The sequence below is a fragment of the Aricia agestis genome, chromosome 17 (genome assembly GCF_905147365.1).
Source record: "Aricia agestis chromosome 17, ilAriAges1.1, whole genome shotgun sequence".
NCBI classification, from domain to species: Eukaryota; Metazoa; Arthropoda; class Insecta; order Lepidoptera; family Lycaenidae; genus Aricia; species Aricia agestis.
This window is the reverse complement of record NC_056422.1, coordinates 4,742,286-4,767,476: the sequence shown is the minus strand read 5'-3', so window position 1 is coordinate 4,767,476 and position 25,191 is coordinate 4,742,286. Positions and strand designations below refer to the sequence as shown.

At 37.0% G+C, this 25,191-nt stretch overlaps 2 protein-coding genes and 1 long non-coding RNA gene across 3 annotated transcripts in view; 2 read left to right on the top strand and 1 right to left on the bottom strand.

The window, feature by feature from the left end:
* LOC121735187 (MOXD1 homolog 1-like) overlaps nucleotides 1-1,836 on the top strand; it is a 103,478-nt gene extending 101,642 nt beyond the window's left edge. The window contains exons 12-14 of the mRNA XM_042125907.1: nucleotides 285-388; nucleotides 934-1,097; nucleotides 1,484-1,836. Coding sequence (XP_041981841.1) covers nucleotides 285-388; nucleotides 934-1,097; nucleotides 1,484-1,657 — 442 coding nt within the window. The 3' untranslated portion in view covers nucleotides 1,658-1,836. The remainder of the gene's footprint in view (nucleotides 1-284; nucleotides 389-933; nucleotides 1,098-1,483) is intronic.
* An 894-nt stretch (nucleotides 1,837-2,730) lies between these two features.
* Nucleotides 2,731-24,981, top strand: LOC121735189. Its single transcript, XR_006036818.1, has 3 exons — nucleotides 2,731-3,158; nucleotides 18,201-18,203; nucleotides 24,969-24,981. It is a non-coding gene; the product is annotated as an uncharacterized LOC121735189 (long non-coding RNA).
* Nucleotides 5,019-25,191, bottom strand: part of LOC121735188 (carboxylesterase 1C) — a 33,337-nt gene continuing 13,164 nt past the window's right edge. Inside the window, exons 2-5 of the mRNA XM_042125908.1 lie at nucleotides 21,869-21,975; nucleotides 19,662-20,921; nucleotides 7,976-8,094; nucleotides 5,019-5,669 (exon numbers count right to left, since the gene is read on the bottom strand). Coding sequence (XP_041981842.1) covers nucleotides 5,327-5,669; nucleotides 7,976-8,094; nucleotides 19,662-20,921; nucleotides 21,869-21,975 — 1,829 coding nt within the window. The 3' untranslated portion in view covers nucleotides 5,019-5,326. The remainder of the gene's footprint in view (nucleotides 5,670-7,975; nucleotides 8,095-19,661; nucleotides 20,922-21,868; nucleotides 21,976-25,191) is intronic.

The following is a 25,191-nucleotide window of genomic DNA, read 5'->3' as shown; positions in this document are numbered from 1 at the left end:
ATATTATATCTGTGGCTTAAACTATACCTGACTACATAAACTGTGTTACAAGGGCTGCTATGGCGATTCTTTTGATATCCTGCACATTTAAAATAATCCTATGGTTTAGGTATTACAATGAGGTTGTGCCCCTGTGTAAGTGTTTCAAACCTCAAATTGTGTTATACCAGTTCTTTTAGTCTTTGTACTTTGGTAGACCATGCAAAGCAAGGAAAATCCATTTTGCCTTGCCTTGCCGTAGTTACAAAGTATTTATGTTGTAAAATGTAACTTACACGTTTCAGTAACAAGGACGCTTTACCCCCGGAGTTTGAAGCTCACCTCAAGATGGCGGCGAGCAGCGACGAGACCGCCAAGCAGGGCGACGACCAGGGTGTCGGACTAATGAGTGAGTTATTTACAGTTTTATAAGGGTAGTTGAGTCTCTCGTCCCATAAATGTTCGTCCCAGTGGGATGAATAATTTTGTAGTAACAAGTAACTCAACTACTCGTAGTAATTCATTATAAAATACGCATAACTTTTGTGGACTTGTTTCAATGACATATTGACTAGCGTGATTAAACAGATTGTAGACTGTGCCATTATATTTGTTTGTTTATTCATTAATTTTGTATTTACCTAAATTGGTTTATAACTATAAACCAATTTAGGTAAACACTACATTAATAAATAAGCGAAACTTAGCGAAGTTTCGCTTATTCAGTAATTTTGATTTAATTATCATTAATCAATTATTTATACCTTTACGACAATTTCTACATCTTATTCTAAAACTAGTAGGAAAAGACTCGATGATTTCACATAATGCTTTTTACCTTAGTTATCTCAAAATTTTATTTTATTACTCTACCTATTACTATATTATACTACAATTACCTTACCTACTACGATTACTATATCCTAATTCTTATTACTTTTATAAAATTTCCAGAGAGCCTCGTCATTAAGGAACCAGCAGAGTTCCGTAACAAGACGTTCATAGCTCACATTAACGAGATGGCGTGGGCCGAGCCACTCCTGACGGAACAGGTGGAGAGGCGGCTGTACGACTGGCACATGTCGTTCTGCAAGCGGCGGGACGATACGTGGGGCACGGTGAGTGTGGGACGAGTTAGTTGTGGGACGGGTTTTGTTGGTAGGACGAGTTAATGGTGATTAATGTGAAGGGAGGTCTATATATACCTCCCTTGTGAGTTGTTGTGTTGTAAAATGTTAGCTAGCTGCCCCTTTGAACATTTTGACAAACAACAATACTAAAAAGTGTTGATATAAAAAACAAAGTCGGTGCGGCATCGCTCTTTACATACATACGTCCAAATGTTATGACTCAAAAAAGTCTTCTTTTTCTTCAAGCCCCATTAGAGCATCGGTGATCGCGACAACAATAGAATACAAAAGCATTTCCTGGAATCTGCGATCGAAGTATTAAACCTTAAATTCTCTCTAATTCTTGATCTAAATATATATTTTTCTCATTCCAGCCAATCCAAATCCACAACTACCCCAACTACACCGAGCTACCGAGCAACGAAGCATCAGAACGAGTAGTCTGTCACTACAAGAGCGTGAGACTGCCGTCCATGACGACTGGCGCCGCAAGTCACACCTGTATATCGTGGGTTGTATTAGCGATTTGTATACTACTGTTACGGTAAAGAAAGGTTTTTTAAGGATAGTTAGCTCAGAAAAAAGTTATACTAGAATCCAAACAGTGACTTATAATGCAATTTCCTAAAATTGGACTCCAAACTGAGGAAACAACGTTTCTATATTATCCATAACTCTAAGGCTGGCCCTTACACAGCCGGAATTTCATAATCGGCAATTCATATTCTTACAGATCGATCTATGAAATTCATAATCTGAAAAAATCAGAATGTGTGTGGAGCGTACTGATATTGTATGGTATTCCGGTCTTTCTGAATTAATAATATGAATTTCCGATTATGAAATTCCGGCTGTGTGAGGCCAGCCTTAAGGTTGTGTGGTAGGGTCAATCTTTTTAAGATACTAGTTGAAAAAAGAATTGCACTCTCCATAACAAAAGTTTCGTTGCAAGGGTAATGCAGTTCGAAATATAAAATATCGCATCTGTGTCAGCTTTGTCCACACTGTGCCTTTTTCTGTTCGTCAAAGGCATGCGTTATAGCGCAGTCAACAGCGAACGTGAGGCATGCCCGCGACGCATGCCCTCTGACCGTATCCAAAACTTCGAAAATGACAATATTGGCGTTGAGTTCCTTGACGCATTCAATTATTGAATCCGCCAATATGAATGTTGATGACGAAAATTGAAGATGAAAGTGCACAGTATGGACGTAGCTAATAAGGTTTAGAACCGCTATTTTAAAATGCAACAACATATGAACTAAGTCAAAAAAAACCGTACCACCATCTTAACTTTGAATTTTGGGAAGCGTTTGATTTAATTCTTAGATTTGACTAAGAAAGTTGTTGCATTATCTATATTTTAATGGTCAGTAAATTTTTTTACGTTCCTTTGCGTTCTGCGTTTTTCACTAAACTATCCTAAGAAACCTTTTCTACTGTTAAGTTGTACAATTTACAAACATTGTAAATAATCATACATATTGTATGTTCTTTTCGTTTGGTATTTATTTGTTTGTATGATATATTTTACATATAATGTACAGCCAAGCTTGCGAATTCATTTTTTTGCTTTTTATATTTGTGACTGGTATTTTGAATGTCTGTAATATTTTTTTACCATAAAAATTATGCTATTTATTTAATTTATTATAATATCTATTATATTCTGAAGTTCTCTGTAAAGATAAGTACACAATAATGGTGTTAGGGTTAAATAGTTGCTCCTATTGATTTAACTACTTTGGATTTAGTTGGTCATTTGCTTATGATTTAATTTTTCTCACAGTACACCCCGGTCAAAATATCTTATAACTCGAGGCTATTTTGAACGAATCTAATTAATACTCTACCACTTCTATACAGGAATATACTTAGTAGCCAAGCATTAAGAAACTATTTTTCTATATATTTTTTTGTATTTTTATGCAGATTTTCCTCAAAATGTGACAAATTGTCACAGTGCCTTGTAAAAACTTGCCTTGATATAATCGTTGCCTTTTTAAAAACTGGCACTACACAAACAAACTATTGCATATTTTTTTTTTAGTATAGGGTACATAACATTTTATAATTTATATTTTGTATGTGTGTTTTTGTACTTATGAGGTTTTGCTCATATTGTATGCGGTATGCCTTTATTAGAAACGTAGTACATTTAAAACTTACTTTCCATAATATCAATGTAATAATCATTCATAACTTTCCTGTCTTGTAACAAAATATGAATGTTTGTTTAATTAATTAATATTGTAGTGATGAGAAATATTACGATATTTTTTTACAATTTTTGTTGTCAATGCAATGTTTTGATACCTAGAAAATAAATGTATATTGCAATGTAATTTTTGAATAATTTATGAATATTAATATAATGCATACATTTTTCTTGTTCTGTGTAATAAAATATAATATTATTTTACAGAATTTACAAAATTATAACTTGCAGTTGTCCCGTATAGCCGTGTAACCACATTGAAAATTATAATCTATAATAATGTATATAAAAATGGATTTTCAATTGTGTTAGTAACGCTAAAACTCGAAAACGGCTGAACGGATTGGGCTAATTTTAGTCTTAAAATATTCGTAGAAGTCCAGGGAAGGTTTTAAAGTGACACGAAGTTCACCGGGACAGCTAGTTCAGTAATATTTATTTAAAAAGTTATTATTTTGGCATCTAGTAACTATCTATTTTCCATATTGTGTAATTTTACTACAGTGACTAACTATGTATTTTGTATTCCTATTTCTAGTTGAAGTTTAGAAGTTGCTATTTTGTATAATAAGGTACAGTTAAAATGCTAATAACGACATAAATACCTAATATTATTATGTATTGGTCGTTATAAATGGCCGTCGTTAAAACAGACATATTTTTATAATAACCTCAAAATTTCGTCCTAATATACGATTGGACGTTATAAAAGATGTCGTTATAAGAGTTTTCACTGTATATTCAAATAGGGCTGTGCCTAGATTATTTTCAGGCTTTTTTTGAACAATAATGTAACTTAGTAGATATTCGAAGAGGCCAAAGGTAACCCTGTGGTCAATGTACTATCCGTCTTACTAATAAATAATATTAACGCTTAAGGGATCGCTGTTTTTCGGCCGCGGTCAGAGAAATTTAATGATGATTAAACTGCAATAATATAATGAAGAGTTTGTCAGATAATGTCTGGGGCCTATGTCAAAAACATTTAATTACAGTTTAGTACAGTACTCCCAAATTAATAATGCGCATGGAAATCTGGACAGACGATCGCTATCAATAAAATGTTCATATTTGAAAGTCGCCATATTGGCGCTGATTGCTATGTAAAAGCAGTAGTGAGTGTACTTGGAACTACTATTTTGCAAATGGCAGTTGTATTTTTCTAAGTAATTACTTCACAGTACGCTCACCGCGGCGCTTCAAATCGGCATAAGAAATAGCTGTCATTTTGTACGGCATAGCCTGTCCAGTGTATTATAGAGGTCAGTGGCATTATCACTTTGGGAGCACTGTAATTAATAATTCGTCTGTGAGTGCGGCAATTTATCATGTGTTTTTTACAATGAACCAGACAGAAAAGCAGACATAGTATGAATATTTTTATTAGTAAGTGGATTTATCTATGATAGATTATGTTAACTGTAATATAATTTTGTCGTATTTAGTTTGAATTTTTGAGAAGTGAGTCAAATACCTAAATGCATTTTCTATGAATAAAAGTTTAAGTTAGTTTTATACGCTTACGTTGTTAAGGTTTATTTATTTAAAAGTCAATTATAATGTGTTTTATTACTTGATGTTGTGTTTTATTTCATTAAAAAAACTTAATTACTTACCTACTTTTAACCATAAACATTACAAGTCTTTTGGGTATATTTACTTTTGTAGTCTTTAAAATGAAAATGGACTTCTCAGTTTTTGAAAATATTTATTAGTTTTTCTGACATTGATATACTTATTTCAACTTATGCCTAATTGAGTATCATCTTCAGAAATCATTAGCAGGACAGGCAACGGCTGTCTTAAATCATATTACAACTTTTTTTTTAAATTCTTTTTCACAGTACTTCTTAACGACTAGACACTCAGTAATCTATCAGAGAAATTGGTTCAAGGGATATATGGCTGATATGTAATTCGGTCAGATTATGGTAACCTTTGAATCAATTTATCTGATGGTACATGGTCGATATGATTTGTTGGCAAGAATCTTAAAATTTTAGTAATGACGTCTAGAATTCCTGTAGTTGTAATTCTGATTCGAGTTCTGGTTTTCATTAATCTGAGTTTGAGTATTCTGAGTCGGGACAGCGGAACTTTCTCCGAATTTTGACGTCAGGCCGTTCTGGGCGTTGCCGGAATTTTGGGCGTTACCGGAGTTCTGGGCATTGCTGAAAACGTTGGGTTTCTGTGGGTAAGTCTGTGGGTTCTTCCTCTGGGCTTCCAGAGCCTTCCAATTGATGTACCAGAAGGGCTGCTTGTCTACCGGCAGCTTGCTTATCCTATCCACCAAGTCCCTGTCGCCTTTCGCTTCGAGCGGCAGTTCTAGGTCCTCGCCAAATCTGAAATTAACATATTTTATTTCAGTTTTAGGACATAACCTGGTTATTTTTCACAAGAAGACTATTGATTAAACTAGAGCAATACGAATGATTTAATTATGAGGAATTTCGGATTATTTAAATTTGCTGAGCTAAGACCTGGGGCCGTACCGTTTTGAGACTCAAAACTAATCGAAACGCCTCGTCCTACTCTTACGAACGTAAAGTGGCGTTGATAAAGTAGGACGCGTCATTCTGATTCGATCGTTTGAGTCTCAAATCCGAATACAGTTATGCTGTAGGCCTCCTGATTACGCTTAAAATCATCAAGGTCACGATTCTAATAAGTACTTCAAAATATGTAGCAGTCGATTTCAGTCAATCACTCTGCGAGTGAAAAAAAGCGAATGAAAGTCTACGATAAAAGCTACTTTTTAGGTATGAGAATAGGTCCCCACTCCCCAGATCAAAATTTCAAACCATTTTCAAATTCAAAATTGGAAATCAATCGGGCGGTAAGCAATCTCAGACGTAAACTATAGTTTGTCTGAGTATTTTTATTATCTATGTTTTTTGGTGACGTGAAAGCAACCTAAATGACAAAAAGCTATTAGCAAAGCTACTTACATCGCTTCTATATAGCATTAATTTGCTGTATAAAGTGTAACCAATTTGGTCATATAGAGATTGACTAGAAGCTTATATAGCAATTTTTCATAGCAAATGCCGATGTAAAAAACGTGCCCACAGCCACCACTCAGCAATTTTATGCTACCTGGGTATTATAGGTAGATATTATAAACAGACTGACCATTTTCATACAATTAATGCTTCTAAATTTGCCCTGGTTAGCTATAAATCGCCTTGATCATTTCCTTTAACTCTCAAATACCCGAAGCCGAGCCGAAGCATGGCTCTCCCACTTTTGACGTGGGAGAGCCATGCTTCGGCACGAATGGGCCGGCTAGACCGGAGAAATACCACGTCCTCACAGAAAACCAGCGTGAAACAGCGCTTCCGCTGTGTTTCGCCGAGTGAGTGAGTTTACCGGAGGCCCAATCTCCTACTCTTTTCCCTTCCCTACCCTCCCCTATTTCCTTCCGTACCCTCCCCTATTCCCTTCCGTACCCTACCCTATTCCCTTCCCTACCCTCCCCTATTACCCCTTATAAGGCCGGCAACGCACCTGCAGCTCTTCTGATGCTGCAAGTGTCCATGGGCGACGGAAGTTGCTTTCCATCAGGTGACCCGTTAGCTCGTTTGCCCCATTATTTCATTAAAAAAAAAAAATACCCAAAGGGAGGAAAACAAAGAAACTGTCGACTAAGGAGAACGGGTCGCATAGTTTATTAGGAGTTTAACCAGAAGCGTAGCGTGCCTTAGCAGGGCCCCGTATAAAAATCTGTTTAAAAATTCTTAGAAAGGATTTTTTTTTACTAGTGACTGTAGGGCTTGATGATCAAAGAGTCGAAATCAATGTAACCTTAGGAAGGCCGCCTATTTGCTATGTTCCTTGCCTAATATTGTTTTTGTTATTTTACATTGTTTATTATGCAAATAAAGAATTTATAAATAAATAAAAATAAATAAATAAGGGTACATTTTTTTGTTAATTTTCGGTTATGCATGTTTGGGGCCCTATTGGCCCGGGGATAGGGCTGATACGACGGTAGCTACGCCCCTGAATTTAACTAACATTTGTTCACCTTCTGATTACTGATGCTGGCTACACGTGTCTTTCTCGTCAAAGTTTTCAAAGTCTTGTAAGTTAATTTCATGTTTGATGTCATCCTGAATTTTATCTCAGTACTGAAGTTATGTACTTAAATAATTTTAATCTTAAGATATTTATTAAGTTTCCGTCATTATTCTTTTATGTTCTAACGATTTTACAAACGACATTTATCATTATCGACGTTTAGAAATCTAGATAGACCTGTCTATTATATTCTTGTGTATGTTATATACACGGACGTAAAAAAAATATATACTCCTATATTATTCTCCTTTAGGTATAATTGGTAGGGTCTACACTCTACACTTTTCTATATTCTGTGACATGAGCCCGTCAAAATGAACAACTTTTTCTATGAGAACAATGCTGGGAACCCAAAAAAAAAATGCCGTCTTCATACCCATACGGTGTCCGGATCGGCAATTTGTATGGGTATCATTTATGAAGACGGATTTTTTTGAGTTCCCAGCAATGTTCTCATAGAAAAAGTTTTGACGGGCTCATTTGATGGTCTCAAGGATAACGGCTCAAGTTAATTACCAAGTTACAAGTACCAACATACTAAACTTGTAAACAATCAATTTTCTCTCACCTGTTTCCAAATGGATCGCTGGGTTTGGCGTCCGTGAGTGCGGGGAAGCCGATTGGCTGCGTGCCGGCGAACGAAGGTCGTTGACCCGCGACCAGCGCCGGCAACAACACAAACAACAACTTGACGTACATCTAAAAACAAAGGATAAATGTAAGGCCAAAACCGGCTAACTTGTAGTCGGACAGACGAAGGGTTCAGTATATTTGGTACTTTGTGTGTTACAAACTCTCTATAAGGGCGCTTTTCTTGTAATGTGTCTTTACTCTTTGCCCGCGGATCCGTAGGCCTACTATGAAACTGTTTTGAGACTCAATCGAACGAGAATACCGTATCCCGCTCTAACAACGTCTTTAACCCACGTTTGTTAGAGTAGAAGTTAGGACGCGGCATTCTCGTTCGATTGTTTGAGTCTCAAAACGGTTTCGTGGTACGGCCTCTTGTCTGATTGCGAGTTGCCTATATTTTCATAGACGTTATTTCTGTCACGCGGACAGCCCGCAACACGCTGTCGCGGCGGTCAGAAGTATATTGTCACCCGCATGCGGACCGAATCGCGCGCGGGCGACAATACGCATGACAGGAATACGCCCTAACAAAGATATTACGCAGCGTATAATTCAACGTCAGTTGTCTTTGTATGTCATATGACTTGTAACCCGACTACGACGAAGCAAAAAGGAGGGTTATGATTTTGACCTGTACGTAAGTATGTATTCCAATCATAAAGTTAATATACCTAGCGGAATAGAGAAACAAAGGCCTGAGCAAGAGAGATGTCACTATCAGTAACACTGCGTGGTAAAAAGAGACGTGTGATGCATGACAGCAGCACTCTTTTTTTGACGTCCAGTCGGCACGTGCCACACGTTGACAATTTAATCTCAAAGAATTCATGTTCAATAATATTTTTCACACAGAAAAAAACCAATTTCGGTTTCGTTTGACAGCTCGAGATTGTTGCTCTATTCCGCTAGGTATATTAACTTTATGATTCCAATATGCCAAGGATAAGCAGTAATTATCTTTGTAAGAGGGTGAACATTACAAGCACCGTCATCGTTTAATGCAGCAAAGTGACCCCGTCTTTACCCATCGTGTACGATGTCCTAAAAAGTTGTAAGTATTCGGATGGTCTTTCCGGTTTTGAGTACCTTGAGTGTGCAAAAAATAATAATTGTACGCTTGAGTCGTGAGTGCTTTGATAAATGCACTTTAAAGCTTTTGAGCTTTGACTGCACTTTAAGATTTTTAACTGGGACTAAAATTATTATTATCCTGTCCTCAGTTCTTTTGAAACAACAAGTGCTTAGTTCCCTTTTCCTTTGTTTACACCCGCTTTTTGTTTACTAGACTTTTTCAAATACCTGCGAGCCTATACATGTCTGGTCTCTGCCTATAGGTACCTACTATTTAGTATACTGCCCAGCCTAGTATTTAGTATAGTACCTAGTTTTTTAAGTATATTGACAATATTATGTAGGTATCTGTGGGCAGTAGGGCTGGGTCCCTAATTTCTATGTATCCATTCCTATCAGCTTAACTTACCTGTTACTGTACCATGATATTTTGCAGAACGACCAAAATCTCTGTCTAGAGATTTTGGTCGTTCTGCTGACACGTTTCCTTGGATGTTAGCTGTGTGCATATTTTTTACTATGCGTCAAAAAGTTCTGCTTGATTGCACATAAGCGGAAAATGAACAATATAATATACTTATATTTTTTTAACTTAAGAGTAGTCAGTGACAGATTATATTTGTTACTAGCTGTTGCCCGCGACTTCGTCCGCATCAACATACTTAATATAATACAAAGATGGATAGTCCGCAAACAGATATAAAAAAAGATAAATATAACCTCCTCCTTTTTGGAAGTCGGTTAAAAAGTAGCCTAAGTTACACCTTACGACATCAGCTATTTACCAAAAAAAGTCCCGGCAAAATCCAGCTGTTTCAGAGATTAGCCGGAACAAACAGACAGACAGACATACCGACAAAAATTGTAAAAAAATGTTGTTTTGGTGTATGTATCGTATATAGATGCATATGCATGTAGTAAAAAACTGCAGCCATTTTAAAGTTTTGAAAAAGAAAATATATTCAGAAAATTGCTTATTTAGGTAAATTATAAATATATTTTAGACAAAAAGGACTAAATCATTTAGTTTAGAGCAAAATAAAATATCTGCGAAGCTTAGTTAAGAAAATATGAAGCTTTATTTTTTTATATTTTAAAATATCCCTACAGGCTTACCTAACCTTTGAATCGTCAGCGCTTTATATGGAAGCTTCTTTGGGGTAAACTAAACATCCCCTATCTTAATCAGACAGATCCGACGACATTTCAATATTTAAAAAAAAATTACCCACCACGTGAGAAATCTGATTTCCATACCATGATAACTAGACACATGTCGGAAGCCTATGCAAGCTTAATCTGACACGCTCGAGCTACTCCCGAAATCCCCTCTTTACCTCCCCAACTATTGTATGTATGTCAAAAGTTATTTGAAAATATTCGCCTCTGAGTATGGCCGTGTGTCAAAAATGTAATGTTGATATTATAGAGATTAGAGACATATAAAAAATCTGTAGTTGATTTTTTTTTCACTTTATAGATTAGATGGTATAAATGGTATAATAATATTCATTTAATTATTGCACAGTGATGTCATAGACATGTTTTATTGATATGCAATCGGTTATCAGAAGAATTAACCTTTCTGTGTTTACATGACACGATATATTTATAACTTTAATCATAAGGCCAGGGGTTTTCAACCTTTTTTCATTAAGTCGGGATTTTTTTCCGCCTTAAGAGCTCACCTGACTCTAAAAATCAAACATCGTCCTTCTCTCTTCACACTCACGCCCGTCTTTCATATGCCAGGTGAAAAAGGACGGCGCGGAATCATCGCCGAGTTAGTTTTACTTGAATAAAAGACGAACTATAATGATTATGAAAAAAGTGTTTTGAGCAAATTTAGGTTTTATCAATACCTTTTTAGATATTAAAAAATATTAAAGAAAAGACAGCAGACTTCGAAGATCCAAGCAAAAATGTGTATAAAACAAGGTTTTTTGTAAAAAAGAAACTATCGAGCATTTTTTGAGTAATCGTGTTTTCGTTTTGAGCATTTAATCTTTATGAACTGAAGCTAATTGTGTCAAAAAATCAGTTTTCTAGACCTTACAGATTTTGAGATCTAGGTTAAAGTATGTAGTCTAATGCTGTAATTATTTTATAATAAAGCCCTGTTTACGATTAGGTACACTAGATGACGACTATGACTCTGTTGCGCAAAAAAGCGTTTATCGTGCAGGAACCGTACATTTTTCGGGATAAAAAGTATCTCTTGTCCTTTTCCGGGACTCAAAGTACCTCCATACCCCGCAAAATCGGTTCAGCAGTTTGGGCGTAAAGACATAGTATAAAGAGGTAACAGTCGGACACAGTCTCGCATTTACCTTTACTTACTTATCACGTTTATAAATTATAATATTATTAGTATGAAAACGGCTAAATCAATTTGGCTAATTTTACTCTTAAAATATTCGTTGAAGTCCAGGAAAGGTTTGAATGGTGAGACATTATGAAAAATTGCGAGTGAAATAATTAAAAATAAAAAAAATAACCATAGCAAAATAAAATAACTTCCTCCTTTTTGGAAGTCGGTTTAAAAGATAATTTTATTTTCCGAAGTGATACGAAGTTCATCGGGTCGTCTAGTACACAATAATATTATTATGGTTAGGGTATTTTAAGACTTTTAAGTTCAATGTAAATGCACTCACAACTTCTCGCTACTCATTGAGTAAACAAAAATATTAATTTTAGTACTCACAAATAAATCACATCAACATAAAACAAAAACGCATGTTACAAATTGTTAAAACGCATGAATTTTTAAAGCATATATTGCACTGAGTTAGAACACTACTTGGTTTTCCAAATATTATGTATTTGAATATAGCAACACTAAAACAACAATAATATTAAAATACTCACAGCAACACAGTCCACTCTGTTCAAGTATCACAGCGACTCTGACGCCGGTTAACCCACTAACAACATAAAAACATACTATGAAGATATGGCATCTGTACATATACTATGTATATGAGTAAGCGAATAAAGCGCAAACCTGATTGTGGTTGTTGGTTCCTGATAATGGGGTTATATTTTTAGTTCCCGAACCGGTGGTAGGCCTCATGTAGACACGACGTTCTAAAAGAGTTAACTTTGTTAACCTATTTGGAAATAAATATTTTTGATTGATTAAAAAAACTACATGACGCCCGCAACTCCGTTGCGCCTAAATTCATTTATCGCGCGGGAACCGTACATTTTTTCAGGATAAAAACTATTCTATGTCTTTTCCCGGGACTCAAAGTATCTCCATACCAAATTGCAGTAAAATCGGTTTAGCTTCTTAGGCGTGAAGAGGTAAGAGACAGACAGACACTTTCTTATTTATAATGTTATGTCTTTTTCTCTGTTTGTTTCTTTCTTCATGCTATTTTGCATAGCCATGCTTCGGCATGAATTGGCCGGCTCGACCGGAGAAGTACCACGGGCTCACAGAAAACCGGCGTGAAACAGCGCTTGCGCTGTGTTTCGCCAAGTGAATGAGTTTACCGAAGGCCCAAACCCCATACCCTATTCCCTTCTCTACCCTCCCCTATTCCCTCTTAAAAGGCCGGCAACGCACCTGCAGCTCTTCTGATGCTGCGAGTAAGTAAAGAATAAAACATTTTTTTATATTATTATACTGATTTTAATATTATGATATGGACCCAATTTTGTACACGTGTTTCATCTCACGCCTGATATACTGAGTATTTAATACCACTTTGTGGACATTCGCCTTGTTTACAAATAAAGAATGGGACAGAAATTATTTGAGACATAACTTATTATTTCCTACGAGGATCTTTTGATATTGACAGAAGGGATAACAAACATCTTATGTTATTCAAGATAAAGCCTGCCTTAGTTGCGATTTCAGATTCACGCTATGACACTTGGATGAATGGAGACGGGCCACGGCTCGCGGCGTGATGAGATCTGTCGACTGTCGAGACTCGAGTGACGGTTCACAAGATGGCGGCTGTATCCTTGTAGTTGATGTTGACATTGTATGATGACATTTTATAAACGTTAGAATAGATTTTTATTAGTCTTCAGTCTTCACTATATTTCGCATGTACAGTAATTAATAGCTGGATAAATGGCAAAAAACTTGAATTACTTAACTATTATTATTTTATAAACACAGTAATTAAATAAAACATTAGTCTTAGGTTGGGTTGCACCAGAGGCGTGGTTAAAGTTAAAGTTAAGGTTAAAGTTATGGTTATAGTTAAGGTTGAATTTAGCTTTAACTTTAACCTAAACTTTGACCGGAGAAATTGGCAGATGACAGCTGGTCCAACAAGGTTATAAATGAACGTGGGCGGGGGCGCTGCTGGTAAAGGAGAACTGTCAAAAATTGTGTTTTTGTATGATGACAGCGTTAGTTTCTTTTTTCGCCACGTGCATTTAAAACCTTGTCGAGCTCTATGGTTAAATATGGCGTCTTGATGACGTCCATTTCTAACTTTAACCAAAGATTTGACATTTTGCATTGTAGTTAAAGTTAGTTGGTGCAACCCAACCTTAGTATAAAACATACATACCTAATGTTAGGTGATTCCCCGATCGATAGCACAAAAAAGAAACATAACAAAAAGTACAACGAAGTTTTGTTGTTGTTAAGCTGACTCCTAATAAGGAAAAATGACGGAGGTCGACCAAGTTAAGTAAAGATAATACAACGCTTAAGGGGACTTCCATGAATTACGTGACGCATTAAGAAGCAGGGGGTGCAGTATCTCAGCAAACATGTGGGGGAGAGGGGTGTCAGCAAATATCCCATATTTTTTTCCAGCAAATAATTGGTTTTAAATTTTAATGCGATAAATTTTGGTTGTATCGCGATCGGTTTTATTTTAGGGCTTGGTATTATCTTATGGAATTGCCTTCGTGAGAATAATCTGAAAATTCAAATTAGTATTGGCTAGTTCCCGCAACTTTGCCTGATGTTGAGAGTGGGGTTTTAGGTGATATCGGGGGTTTTATTTTAAGGCTTAGTATGTGTTAAGGAATTGTCATAATCGTGAGAATATCTGTAAATACAAGAGTTTGCCTAAAGCGGAGAGTTGGGGTTTCGGCGGGTATAACACGCGCTCGGGGAATCCCACATACGCAGCGCCAGCCGATGTCCCCAATCCACGGTTATGATGTAAAGCATTTCCCCATGTAAAAACGTTAATGAAATTGTAATACTAAAATTTAAAAAAGTAAAAGTTTGTGTGTATTTATTACTTTTTCGTATTGAGCTATTGTAATAGTCATGGAATTAGCTAATATCCTGGATTAACGCATATTAAGCTACCATTACTGCGAAAAAACATTACAATGAATTTTCCCTAATTAGCTGCCGGTAAAATTCTCGTGTCACAAGTGTTTGTGCGCGAGCTCTTCCAAAACGGCTCAAGTCTCAACCGATTTTAATGAAATTTTGTATGTACAGCTAGACCTGATAATAGGTTTTTATCCACTTTTTATATTGATACTAGAAAAACTATAAATTATTTATATGGCAAAATAACTTTGCCGGGTCAGATAGTTGTTTAACGTTGTTAGTGGCGGCCGAAAAGGAAGATCTTCCGACCGAGCGAGATAGCATGCTCGGTCAGGCCGAAGCCCACTGACGTCATTTCAGACGTTGTATATATCTTGCCGTTCTACGAAACTTCGATAGCGCGATGCAGGAATGTTATTCGAATTGTAGGTACCGCCACAGTTGTGTTATAAATAAACATATTCACACTTGTATTTTTTTTAATCTGCGTGATATTTGTGTAGACTGTAGGATTGGGAGCAAATTTTAGGGTGACTCACCGAGGGGGCAGGAAGTCTTCAATCTAACGTAATTCATGGGCACCTCCTTACGGTTTTCATCGGATTTCCCTGTTTTAATTATTATTTGACCCGTATTGTTCTTACGGTAAAACCGACGTGATGATTCACGTTTTTTCCTACTTAGCGTGAAAACGTAATGTCATCTTTGTTTTGCTTCGCCCGCCTCCCCTGTATCATGAATATGGGGGGGCTCCTCCGGTGTCCCTTTTTATCCGGCGCCCTGATATTGACGATTTTAAGAAGAATTTCCTTCTTCCTTTTTAAATCCATACTACAGACATAGATCAGGATAGATACCGCATGTCGCTCTATTTGTATGAAAACGAGCGTGCCACTTTTTTATATCTACTGTTACGTACCGATGATAAGAAAAGTGCCCATTATCTAGGCTAAGGTTTCTATTTGAATTTCTACAGCTCAATACGGCACCCTTAGGCATTTAGGCATTTTTAAAAATCCGATTGACGTCCGATTCCGATAGCAGACTAAAGAACAGACTTTCGAAAGGCGAGCATTGCTCGTTGCTTGGGAGCGCGATATGGCACGCGAAGTACCATCGAGGAAGTTGATTCCTATGCAATTGACAGACCAACGTTATTTGGTCGAATATGTCAATTCAATGTTAATTGTGATCTGTCAGCTGGTAGCTGGTTTGACGTAACGCAACCAAACTACTTAGGTCCCCGATTTGCATAGGAATCAACTTTTTCGTTTATTCAACAGAAATTTAAACATTACCTACACAAACTACCTACATTTAAAATAAAAGGAAAAATACGACACAATACAAACAATCCATACTAATATTATAAATGCGAAAGTATCTCTGTCTGTCTGTCTTGCTTTCACGCCAAAACTACTGAACCGATTGCAATGAAATTTTGTATACAGTTATTCTAGAGTCTGAGAAAGGACATAGGCTACATTTTGATGTGGGAAAATATCTTATTTCCATGAAAATATCGATGAAAATGAATTCGCATTGCGCGTGGCCAGCGCTCATCCCGGGGGTCCTGGGTTCGAGTCCCGCAGGCGGAACAAAAAGTTTTCAATGTTCCTGGGTCTTGGATGTGTATTAAAATAAAATTTCAAAAATCTTAAACATATTTTATGTATATTATTATAAAAAATCCAGAAATATATCGATGCAATGAACATTTTAGTTCTAATACGATTCAACAGATGGCGTTTTATTTTTTACTTTATTGTAACATAGAACTAATCATACTTATTGGTTAGTATGTTTTTGTTTATAGTTTTTAATACGTTAGAATATTATGTTTAATAATATAATCACTTGGTATAATAAAAATCAATCTGTCTTATCTTATAGAACTCCTACTGCATTTCTAATATGTGACAAGTTGACAACAGAAGGCGCCAGAACATATATCAATGCAATCAACATTTTAATTCTAATATATGAAAACAGATGGCGTTTTATTTTTTACTTTATTATTGTAACAGAACTAATCATACCTACTTTACTATATAATATTGTTTTTATTCATAACTAGCTGTTGCCCGCGACATCGTCTGCGTGGACTTTAGTTTATAGCGCGCGGTGTCAACAAAATTTGTGTCAAATTTAAAACTTTTTAAAACCCTGGTAAGTGGTACCCCTCTTAGGGCCGCGCTACACCGGAATGGCAGCGCTGAAAGTGCTCGCCTCGCATGGCAGCTCCATTCCGGTGTAGCGCGGCCCTTAATTAATCAAAATACCCAAAAACAGCTATGCAGTGTGCACATAATCTATACTATATATTATAAATGCGAAAGTATCTCTGTCTGTCTGTCTGTCTGTCAGTCTCGCTTTCACGCCAAACGCCAAAAGTATCTCTGTCTGTCTGTCGGTCTGTTTGTCTGTCAGTCTCGCTTTCACGCCAAATGCCAAAACTTCCGAACCGATTGTAATGAAATTTTGTATACAGATAGTCTAAAGCCTGAGAAAGGACATAGGCTACTTTTTTACTGAAAAAAAGGGTTGTAAGGGGGTGAAAATGCGTAAATTTGTTCAAATTAAGTTAGTTCCAACAATTCATAATAGATGGCGCCGTGCGTCTTCTACATCGCGCTGACGCTTGCTCAAAAGTCTTTCTATAAGACGTGGTATCATCTTACATTTAAGTTTCGATTTTTTTCGATTGTTATATCTATTCTACGGTATTAAATAACTCAGTACTTTATCTGTGCAGTGACGTAACCTTAAATCTATCAATGATAAATAGTTTATGGGTAAAGTTGTGTAATTGGAGGGCTAAATAAGCTTTAAAATTTGGCATAAAATATAAAGTTTAATATAAAAAAATGAAATACTTATTGTATGCACACTGCACAGCTGTATTGATTTAAGGGGTACCAGGGTTTTTTTATAAAAGCTTTTGACACCAATTTTGTTGACATCGCGCGCTATAAACTGAAGTCCACGCGGACGAAGTCGCGGGCAACAGCTAGTACTTATTATATATGGCAAAGAAACGCTTGCCGGGACAGCTAGTAGTTTTATATATTTTTTATTATAATTAACTTTAGAAGTTAAGAGTTAAGTTTAGACTTTAGACCATAGGATTATTCGAATGTAACATTTATAACGTTATAAAGAAGAAATATAAGAAAACCTTTTTATTTGTCTGGAGTTGCGGGCTTACGAGCAATTCGCTGTAAAAATATTTACGTTTTCGTTAAAAGTTTTCTTTGAACGTGATTGGAAAGTAAAAAGAAAAAGTTGAAGCCAATATTACACTCTTTTAAATTGAACCGCGTTTACGGGTGTAACTTGTTAACATGACGTGAGTAAGTTAAATGACTTCTTTTAACTTCAGATGGGCGGACGATACGGACATGGATATGTGAAATACAGAAGTTTTTTTTTTATGAAATAAGGGGGCAAACGAGCGAACGGGTCACCTGATGGAAAGCAACTTCCGTCGCCCATGGACACTCGCAGCATCAGAAGAGCTGCAGGTGCGTTGCCGGCCTTTTAAGAGGGAATAGGGTAATAGGGGAGGGTTGGGAATGGAATAAGGGAGGGTAGGGAAGGAAATAGGGGAGGGTAGCAAGGGAAAAGGGTAGGGGATTGGGCCTCCGGTAAACTCACTCACTCGGCGAAACACAGCGCAAGCGCTGTTTCACGCCGGTTTTCTGTGAGCCCGTGGTATTTCTCCAGTTGAGCCAGCCGATTCGTGCCGAAGCATGGCTCTCCCACGTCATAAATTATGACAGATTATGACTCACAATCTGTCTATCTTTTTCCTATACAGAGTGTAACAAAACTAACTGATAGTACTTAAGAGTTTGTATTTGTCCTTATACATAGAGGTATAGAGTTTGTTTGTGATAATAGCAGCTCTGAAAGAACATTTTTTTTTAATTTTGTATGGGAAAACTCGTGACGCAGGGGTGCTTGCCCAAACAATAAAAAAAAATGTCTTTCAACGCTGCCACTTTCACAGTAAACTTTCACAAGGAACACATACACATTCTAAAGTAACTATTATCACTTTGTTTACACAATGTTTCTATGAAGTAGACTATAAAACGGACATGTAAATATTATACATGAATATAATATTAATATTCTGTGATAGAGATTAATTTTTATCTCACTATTTTTTTGGTAAAAAAGTGGGCCCCGTGCGAGTTTCTTACGCCGGTTCTTCTCGCCGAGTTAGTTCCCGAACCGGTGGTAGGCATCATGTAGACTTTCAGAGAACATTTGCAAAAATTTATTCTGAATAATAAAATGAGTTTGAGTTTGAGAGAAGATAGACAGGTTCTTCCAAAAGTATAACCAAGGGTTAGTTCACATTGCAACGTGCCGAGTCAATACTGTGCAATTTTAAATGAGCCATTCAAAATCAAACCTTACTTGTAGTAAACACCAGAAAAGTAATTGACTTAATAACCTGCCTTTTCCAATTTTGAAAGAAAAATCTATCGCAACGCCTAGTCACGTTACAATGTGAATTAACCCTTAGTCTTGATTTAACACCGGGTTAATTAGGCTTTCGGCGTTGTTTTACGACGTTTTTTCCTGATAAGCCTTAATTTTCGACAGGGCCAGTCCCTTTAACCTAAACGCACTGCTTTCTAAAAGAGCATTTGGTCGAAATAAAAGGTTACTGTTATTATGATTTATTAAATCGATTTTAAAATAGATAAAATAACAATGTCTCTATTCGACTTAGAAGGTAAGGTATATTACAATATCTGTATTAAATTGTCTATAAAAATAATGATAAATTTAAAAATACATTTTAAGAAACTTACTCAATTGATATTGAGGTGAATTATTCTAAACGAAAGTTTCGGTTACTGTTTTGTACGTCTTGATTTTTAAAACTGAAATACAATATCAATAATAATAATACTACACAATCTTCTCAATCTCTAATAGACAATTCGATAAACAAAAGGTTAACTGGAAGAGATTACTTATTAGCAATAAGTTCGCCTTTTGTGCATCATTGTACATTGTTGTTTTATGTAAAATTGATTTTATTTTGTATTTTGTGGTGTGCAATGAAGTGTTTTTGTATTGTATTGTATTGTACAATGTGTTGTCGGATAATCCTTTTATTATTCAGTGTAAGATAGAACTAAGCTTTCGTTTAAAATAGTTCACCTCCATTGCTTATTTACGGAAACATTCAAGAAAGTAATATAAAGAATAAAGTTACTATTACAAAGTTTAACAGGGTCCTTTTAGTATGCGTGGATACAGTGCCTGATTCGTCAGTGGGTTCCTTGCAGCATTTCGTGCCGATTTCTATGACCTTCGGATAAAAGTCCGTCCAAAACTCGAACGCTTTGTAGTTAATATTGCTCGGCGTGCTCATCGTAAAATTCTGCCGATTCATGATAAAGAACCCCGGTCGTTCAATCTCGAACGTGTCCCACTGTAGGATGACTCCGGAATTCGTCGGGTTGGAATACCAGACGAAATTGCTCCACATTTTCATAACGATCTCTGATATACTTTTGTCTCGGTAGTCCCACTTTGATATGTCCTCCGGTAGTGCCAAATGTGGCATTCCAAACGTGAAAATCAAGTCAAAGTTATGAGGAACTGCCACCCATTCAGGTATTCCCTCGTTCGCGAGATCTGAGAAAGGTTTAAGATCAAACCGGTAGAGGTAAATAGGCGCGTGCTTGCTCAAATATTTGGCGAGCTGATAAGTCGTGGCACCGTAAATTTTGTCCGTGTAAAACTCTAGAAAGTGCTGGCGTATGATCGACTCGTTCGTCGTGGGCGGGATCGGCTGGTAGAGGAAGGAGACGGCGTCATGTATGTGCTGCTGGTTGGTGAAACACGAGCTGTTGTCTATGGTGATGTCTGATAGGATGACTTCCTCTCGCAGGGTGTCAAACTCCTTCTGACTCAAACCCTCGCTGTCGGTGCCGTCTTTGTCTATAAGCAGTGCGTCCTCCATATTGGTGAAGCCCGTCAGAAGAGGCACAGCGCTAAATATTTCGTCCTTGAACATTTGCTTTGGCGTGTCAGCTATGAACGGAAGCGTGACGTTACTGAATCCGTTGTCGACGATCGGTTTCCACGTCGCCAACGGTTCTCCAATATCCAGTAAAGCCTGGAACGGCACTCGTCTCAGGCAGTCCAGTAGTTGAAACGTCGGTTTCCGGAAGCAACTGAAGGCGCTTGCGACTTTGTCGACTGTGATCACCTCTTTTCTAGCGATGTTTACCGTATCCGAAGACAGGACATTGCCACTCATGGCTATGGCTTTGTGGAAGAGTCCTGAAGAGTACGAGGAGATCAGATGAAGGCCGATGCTTATGGATCCAGCGTCGTGACCGAACAAACAGACGTTTTCTGGGTCACCTCCGAAACTCGCGATGTTGTTTTTCACCCAAATCATGGCCGCCACTTGGTCTAACAAGCCGAAGTTGCCGGGCACCTCGTTATCGAGTGTCGAGAAAAAGCCGAAAATATTCAGACGATAGGCCACCGAAACGAAAATTACCTGAAACATAATATTTGATCAGCGATGTAAACAGTAGTTTGGTAAATTGTTTTCGACGAATTACATTTTGATGGAAGGAATTCATTTTAAGTATGCGGGCCACAGATCAATTGAATGGATGAAACGGCCCTAGAAGGAAATGTATCACTAATGAGATAAAGACAAAAAAGTGTGCCCTGTGTAATTCTTAACGTAAAAACTACTGAACAGATTTTGATCAATCATCATAAAATCGTATTGAACAAAATATGGCATGTAGTTATAGAGACATTGTATTAACATAATATAATCAGATGCTTTTTATCCTGAAAATGAAATAATTTTCCCTTAGGGACTGTAATAACTACAATATAATAATAAATAAGTTTTGAAAATTTATTCCAAGTAAAGTAACACTTTCACTATATTATATTTGCAAGTTCATCATCATCATCATCATATCACCCCATAGTCATCCACTGCTGGACATAGGCCTCTCTCAATGAACGCCAAGATAACCGATCTCCTGCTACTCGCATCCAACATGGGCCTGGAACTAAGCGGAGATCGTCGTTCCACCTATTTGCAAGTTACAACATAGTAATAATTTTTTTAACAAATCTAATTGGCACATTCATTTTCGCTGTTAAATATTCAGCTAAACGCATAATATTATTTTGATGCAAAACATGTTTTCAAATGCAATCCAATCCCCTACCCTTTCCCTTCCCTATCCTCTTATTATCTTCCCTAGCCCCCCCTATTCCCTTCCCTACCCCACCCTATTACCCTATTCCCTCTTAAAAGGCTGGAAACGCACCTGCAGCTGATGCTACGACTGTCCATGGGCGACGGAAGTTGCTTTCCATCAGGTGACCCGTTTGCTTGTTTGCCCCCTTATTACATAAAAAAAATCATGAAACAAAGATTGGCATAGCTCTTTTATCAAAGCGTTTTTATATTTTTACCTTTTGTTTCAATACTAGCTGGAAAGGATTCATGCTGTTGGGACTTCCCCGGACGAAGTCTCCACCGTGCAGCCATACAACAGTTGGGTAGTTCTCCACCCGTGCATCTGAAATAAAGAAAATTTTATGGTTAGTTTTATTGACTTTACTGGTCTTCAGAACTTATGAGACCTTTACAGAGGTATTTTTTAATAATTATTGTGTTATAAAAGTTGACCAATCGTGTTATGCTATGGGTAATTCAAAGACAAAGACATAATGAATACTGACAATGAACTTTAATTTCTTAGCTTTAGTCATTGCTGAGAAAAATCGATATCTCTACAGCCAAATTATCAAGGCGTCGCCTTAACCTACCAACATTACAAAATCAGTCCTAACAGTAAAAAACTAAACTATTTTCTTCACTTTGCTTGCACTGTCAACATATCACGGCTTTCAGCACATTAGCAGATGGTTTTTCAGATAACTAACTGAGTGTGGCCGACGCAGACATAAATTAGATTATAATCTTCATAGCCTAATTTGAACCTAAGTACGAGCGCTTAGGCTAATTTTGTTCATAATACCAGCAATAAATTAGGAGTTATACAAGAAAATAAATTATTGTTGTAAAAATAAAGCACACTTAAATTGAATAATAGCGGGTTTGCATTATTCCAACGAGAGCTGGATTGCTACTGGAACACACTGGAATGCACTGGATTCCAATTATTTGTTGTCCCAATATTTTTTTTTATGCAATAAGGGGGCAAACGAACAAACAAAAGGGTCACTTGATGGTAAGCAACTTCCGTTGTCCATGGACACTCGCAGCATCAGAAGAGCTGCAGGTGCGTTGCTGGCCTTTTAAGAAGGAATAGGGTAATAGGGGTGGGTAAAGAAGGGAATAGGGGAGGGTAGGGGATTGGGCCTCCGGTAAACTCACTCACTCACGCCGGTTTTCTGTGAGAACGTGGTATTTCTCCGGTCAAGCCACCCATTCGTGCCGAAGCATGCTTTGGCATGAATGGGCCGGCTCTCCCACATTCTCTAATAATGTAAACCGGCTTTAAGGCAGAAACGTTACATGGATATTCCTTTTTGGAAGTAAGTTTAAAAACAGTTCTATCTCAACCAATCTACATGCTTAGTCTGTCTTAGTCCTTTAGGTACTTAGCACGGGGCCAGACTGACGTGGTGTGAAGCGTCCATAGATATCATAATATTAATACGTGAACGAAAAACTAACCCTTTTTACGAAAAATGGGGAAACGTAGGTGCATGAAATTTTGCACAGTTATAGTTTATATGGTGAAGGAGTGCATCGAGCTAATATTATTTTGAAATTATGCTTTTATCATAAAAAATTTTAACTAATAAAATATTACACACACTTGAGAAATGATAGATATTTGAGTGACAAGCCTATACATACGAATTATACTCTTTTATTTATGGTTGAAGTCTGCTGACAACAAGTTGACAAATTGAAAATGGATTATAGTTTTTTTATTGAATCTTAGATACTATTAGACAATGCTTACACGGCCAGTCTGAGTTCAGCTGAGTCCCAGAGACAAGAGTTGAAAAAAATGATAAAGTCAATATTTTTTACAAAATATAGGTAGTAGTCCTAATGTCGTTGAAACTAAGGTCGAATTTCGACCATTGGGCGATCTCTAGTTATTACTAGGTCAGTCTTTCCCAAAGTGGGCGATAACGCCCACTTGTGGGCGCTGAAGGTCTGAAGGTGCGGGACCCAGAAAAAAAATTGGGACGTTGTGCAGAGGCTTGGGGGGGGGGGGGGGGGGGTGATTTATTTCATCTGTAGACAAAATAAGTTTGGGAACATCTGATCTAGGTCAATGAATAATTATATGAACTTTGAGACAGACAATTTAATGATAAAAGATCAAATTTTCCTTTTTAGGCTTTCTAGTAAACAATTTCCTTCGCGCTTTCTTTGTTTAGACCGCGCGGTATTTAAGTAATTTTCATTATTTGGGTCATTGTGGGGTTGATTGGGGTTAAGTCGACGAAAATGACATAACAAGAGCGCCATCGGCACGAATGGCACGGCATTCTTGCATTAATGACTAGAATTCATTCGCCAGTAATATTGGGGTGCGTTTACATTGTATGGTAATTTTAGAAAGTGTTACGCTGAAATAGAACATATTATACATTTTTTTATTATTTTTACCTAACTACACAGTTATATATCAAAAGAAAATCATGTTTATATTATTTTCCATGAAAGAGTTAAGTCATAAAGCAAAAAAAATAAGTGAGTAATATCCTAGGAAACAACGAACATAAAATTAAAAAAAAATATATATAACTAAAGTTGAGATAAATAAAAATTTGCAAATAAAGTTAAACTTAACATAAAAAACTACTTTAATTAAAGGAAACCGGTACAACAAGAAACAAAATGTAAAATCCAAAAAACAACCACCTAGATGCCTAGTTTTAAGCTAATAAGTTTATCCCAATTAATTTCAGCGCACGAAATTACCACCCGCCATTAATAATAAAGGGCTCTTCACACTTGCCGATTCATATTCGGTTTCGGATACGACACCCGAGGGACTGACCAGTGGAAACTATTACGTTAAGTATTCTGGGTCAGGGGCCTAATTCTCATGTGTCGAATTTAGAATGCTGATCGTCTGACTCGCGCGTGAGCTTATCGAGCAATAACGTCGGGCAAAACCCGCAGCTCGGGCTTTCGCCCACACAATCAGCATTGCTCGATAGTTTTACTCTAAATCGATATATTTAATTCCATCGAGCCGGCTCGATGCGAGCCTTCGAGCGGGCTCGATGCGAGCCTTCGAGCTATGAGTTTTGCGGCCTACACAGTAATTATTACTCAATTTGTAGTAAAGTTATCGAACAAAACCGTATGTGAGTACCTACTTAGCATAACTCGCGCGTGAGGTTGTACGCACACGGGACTGACTGCGATTGAAATTATATTCGACACACGAGAATCGAAGCCCAGGGCTCTGTGGATCACTCGCGCTTTTAGTTAGCCTAGTTCTGCTTATTAATCTAACATTTATTCATTTCCAGTCCGGATTCTAAGCAGCAAAAAAGCTCACCCTGAGCCAAGATATTTTCTTTATCGCTTCTTTATCGAATCGCCGATCAAAATGTATGGAATTGACATAACACGAGTCGAACGTCAACGTCATATTAACGAACGCTTATGTCAATTCTATAATAACGAAGCGAAAACGAAAAAAGTCTTGGCTAAATGGCCTGATTTTGGTGTTTCACGTTGGTTTGGTATTTCGTGGAAACTAAAAATTTAAGAGAATTGAAAAAAAATCCCG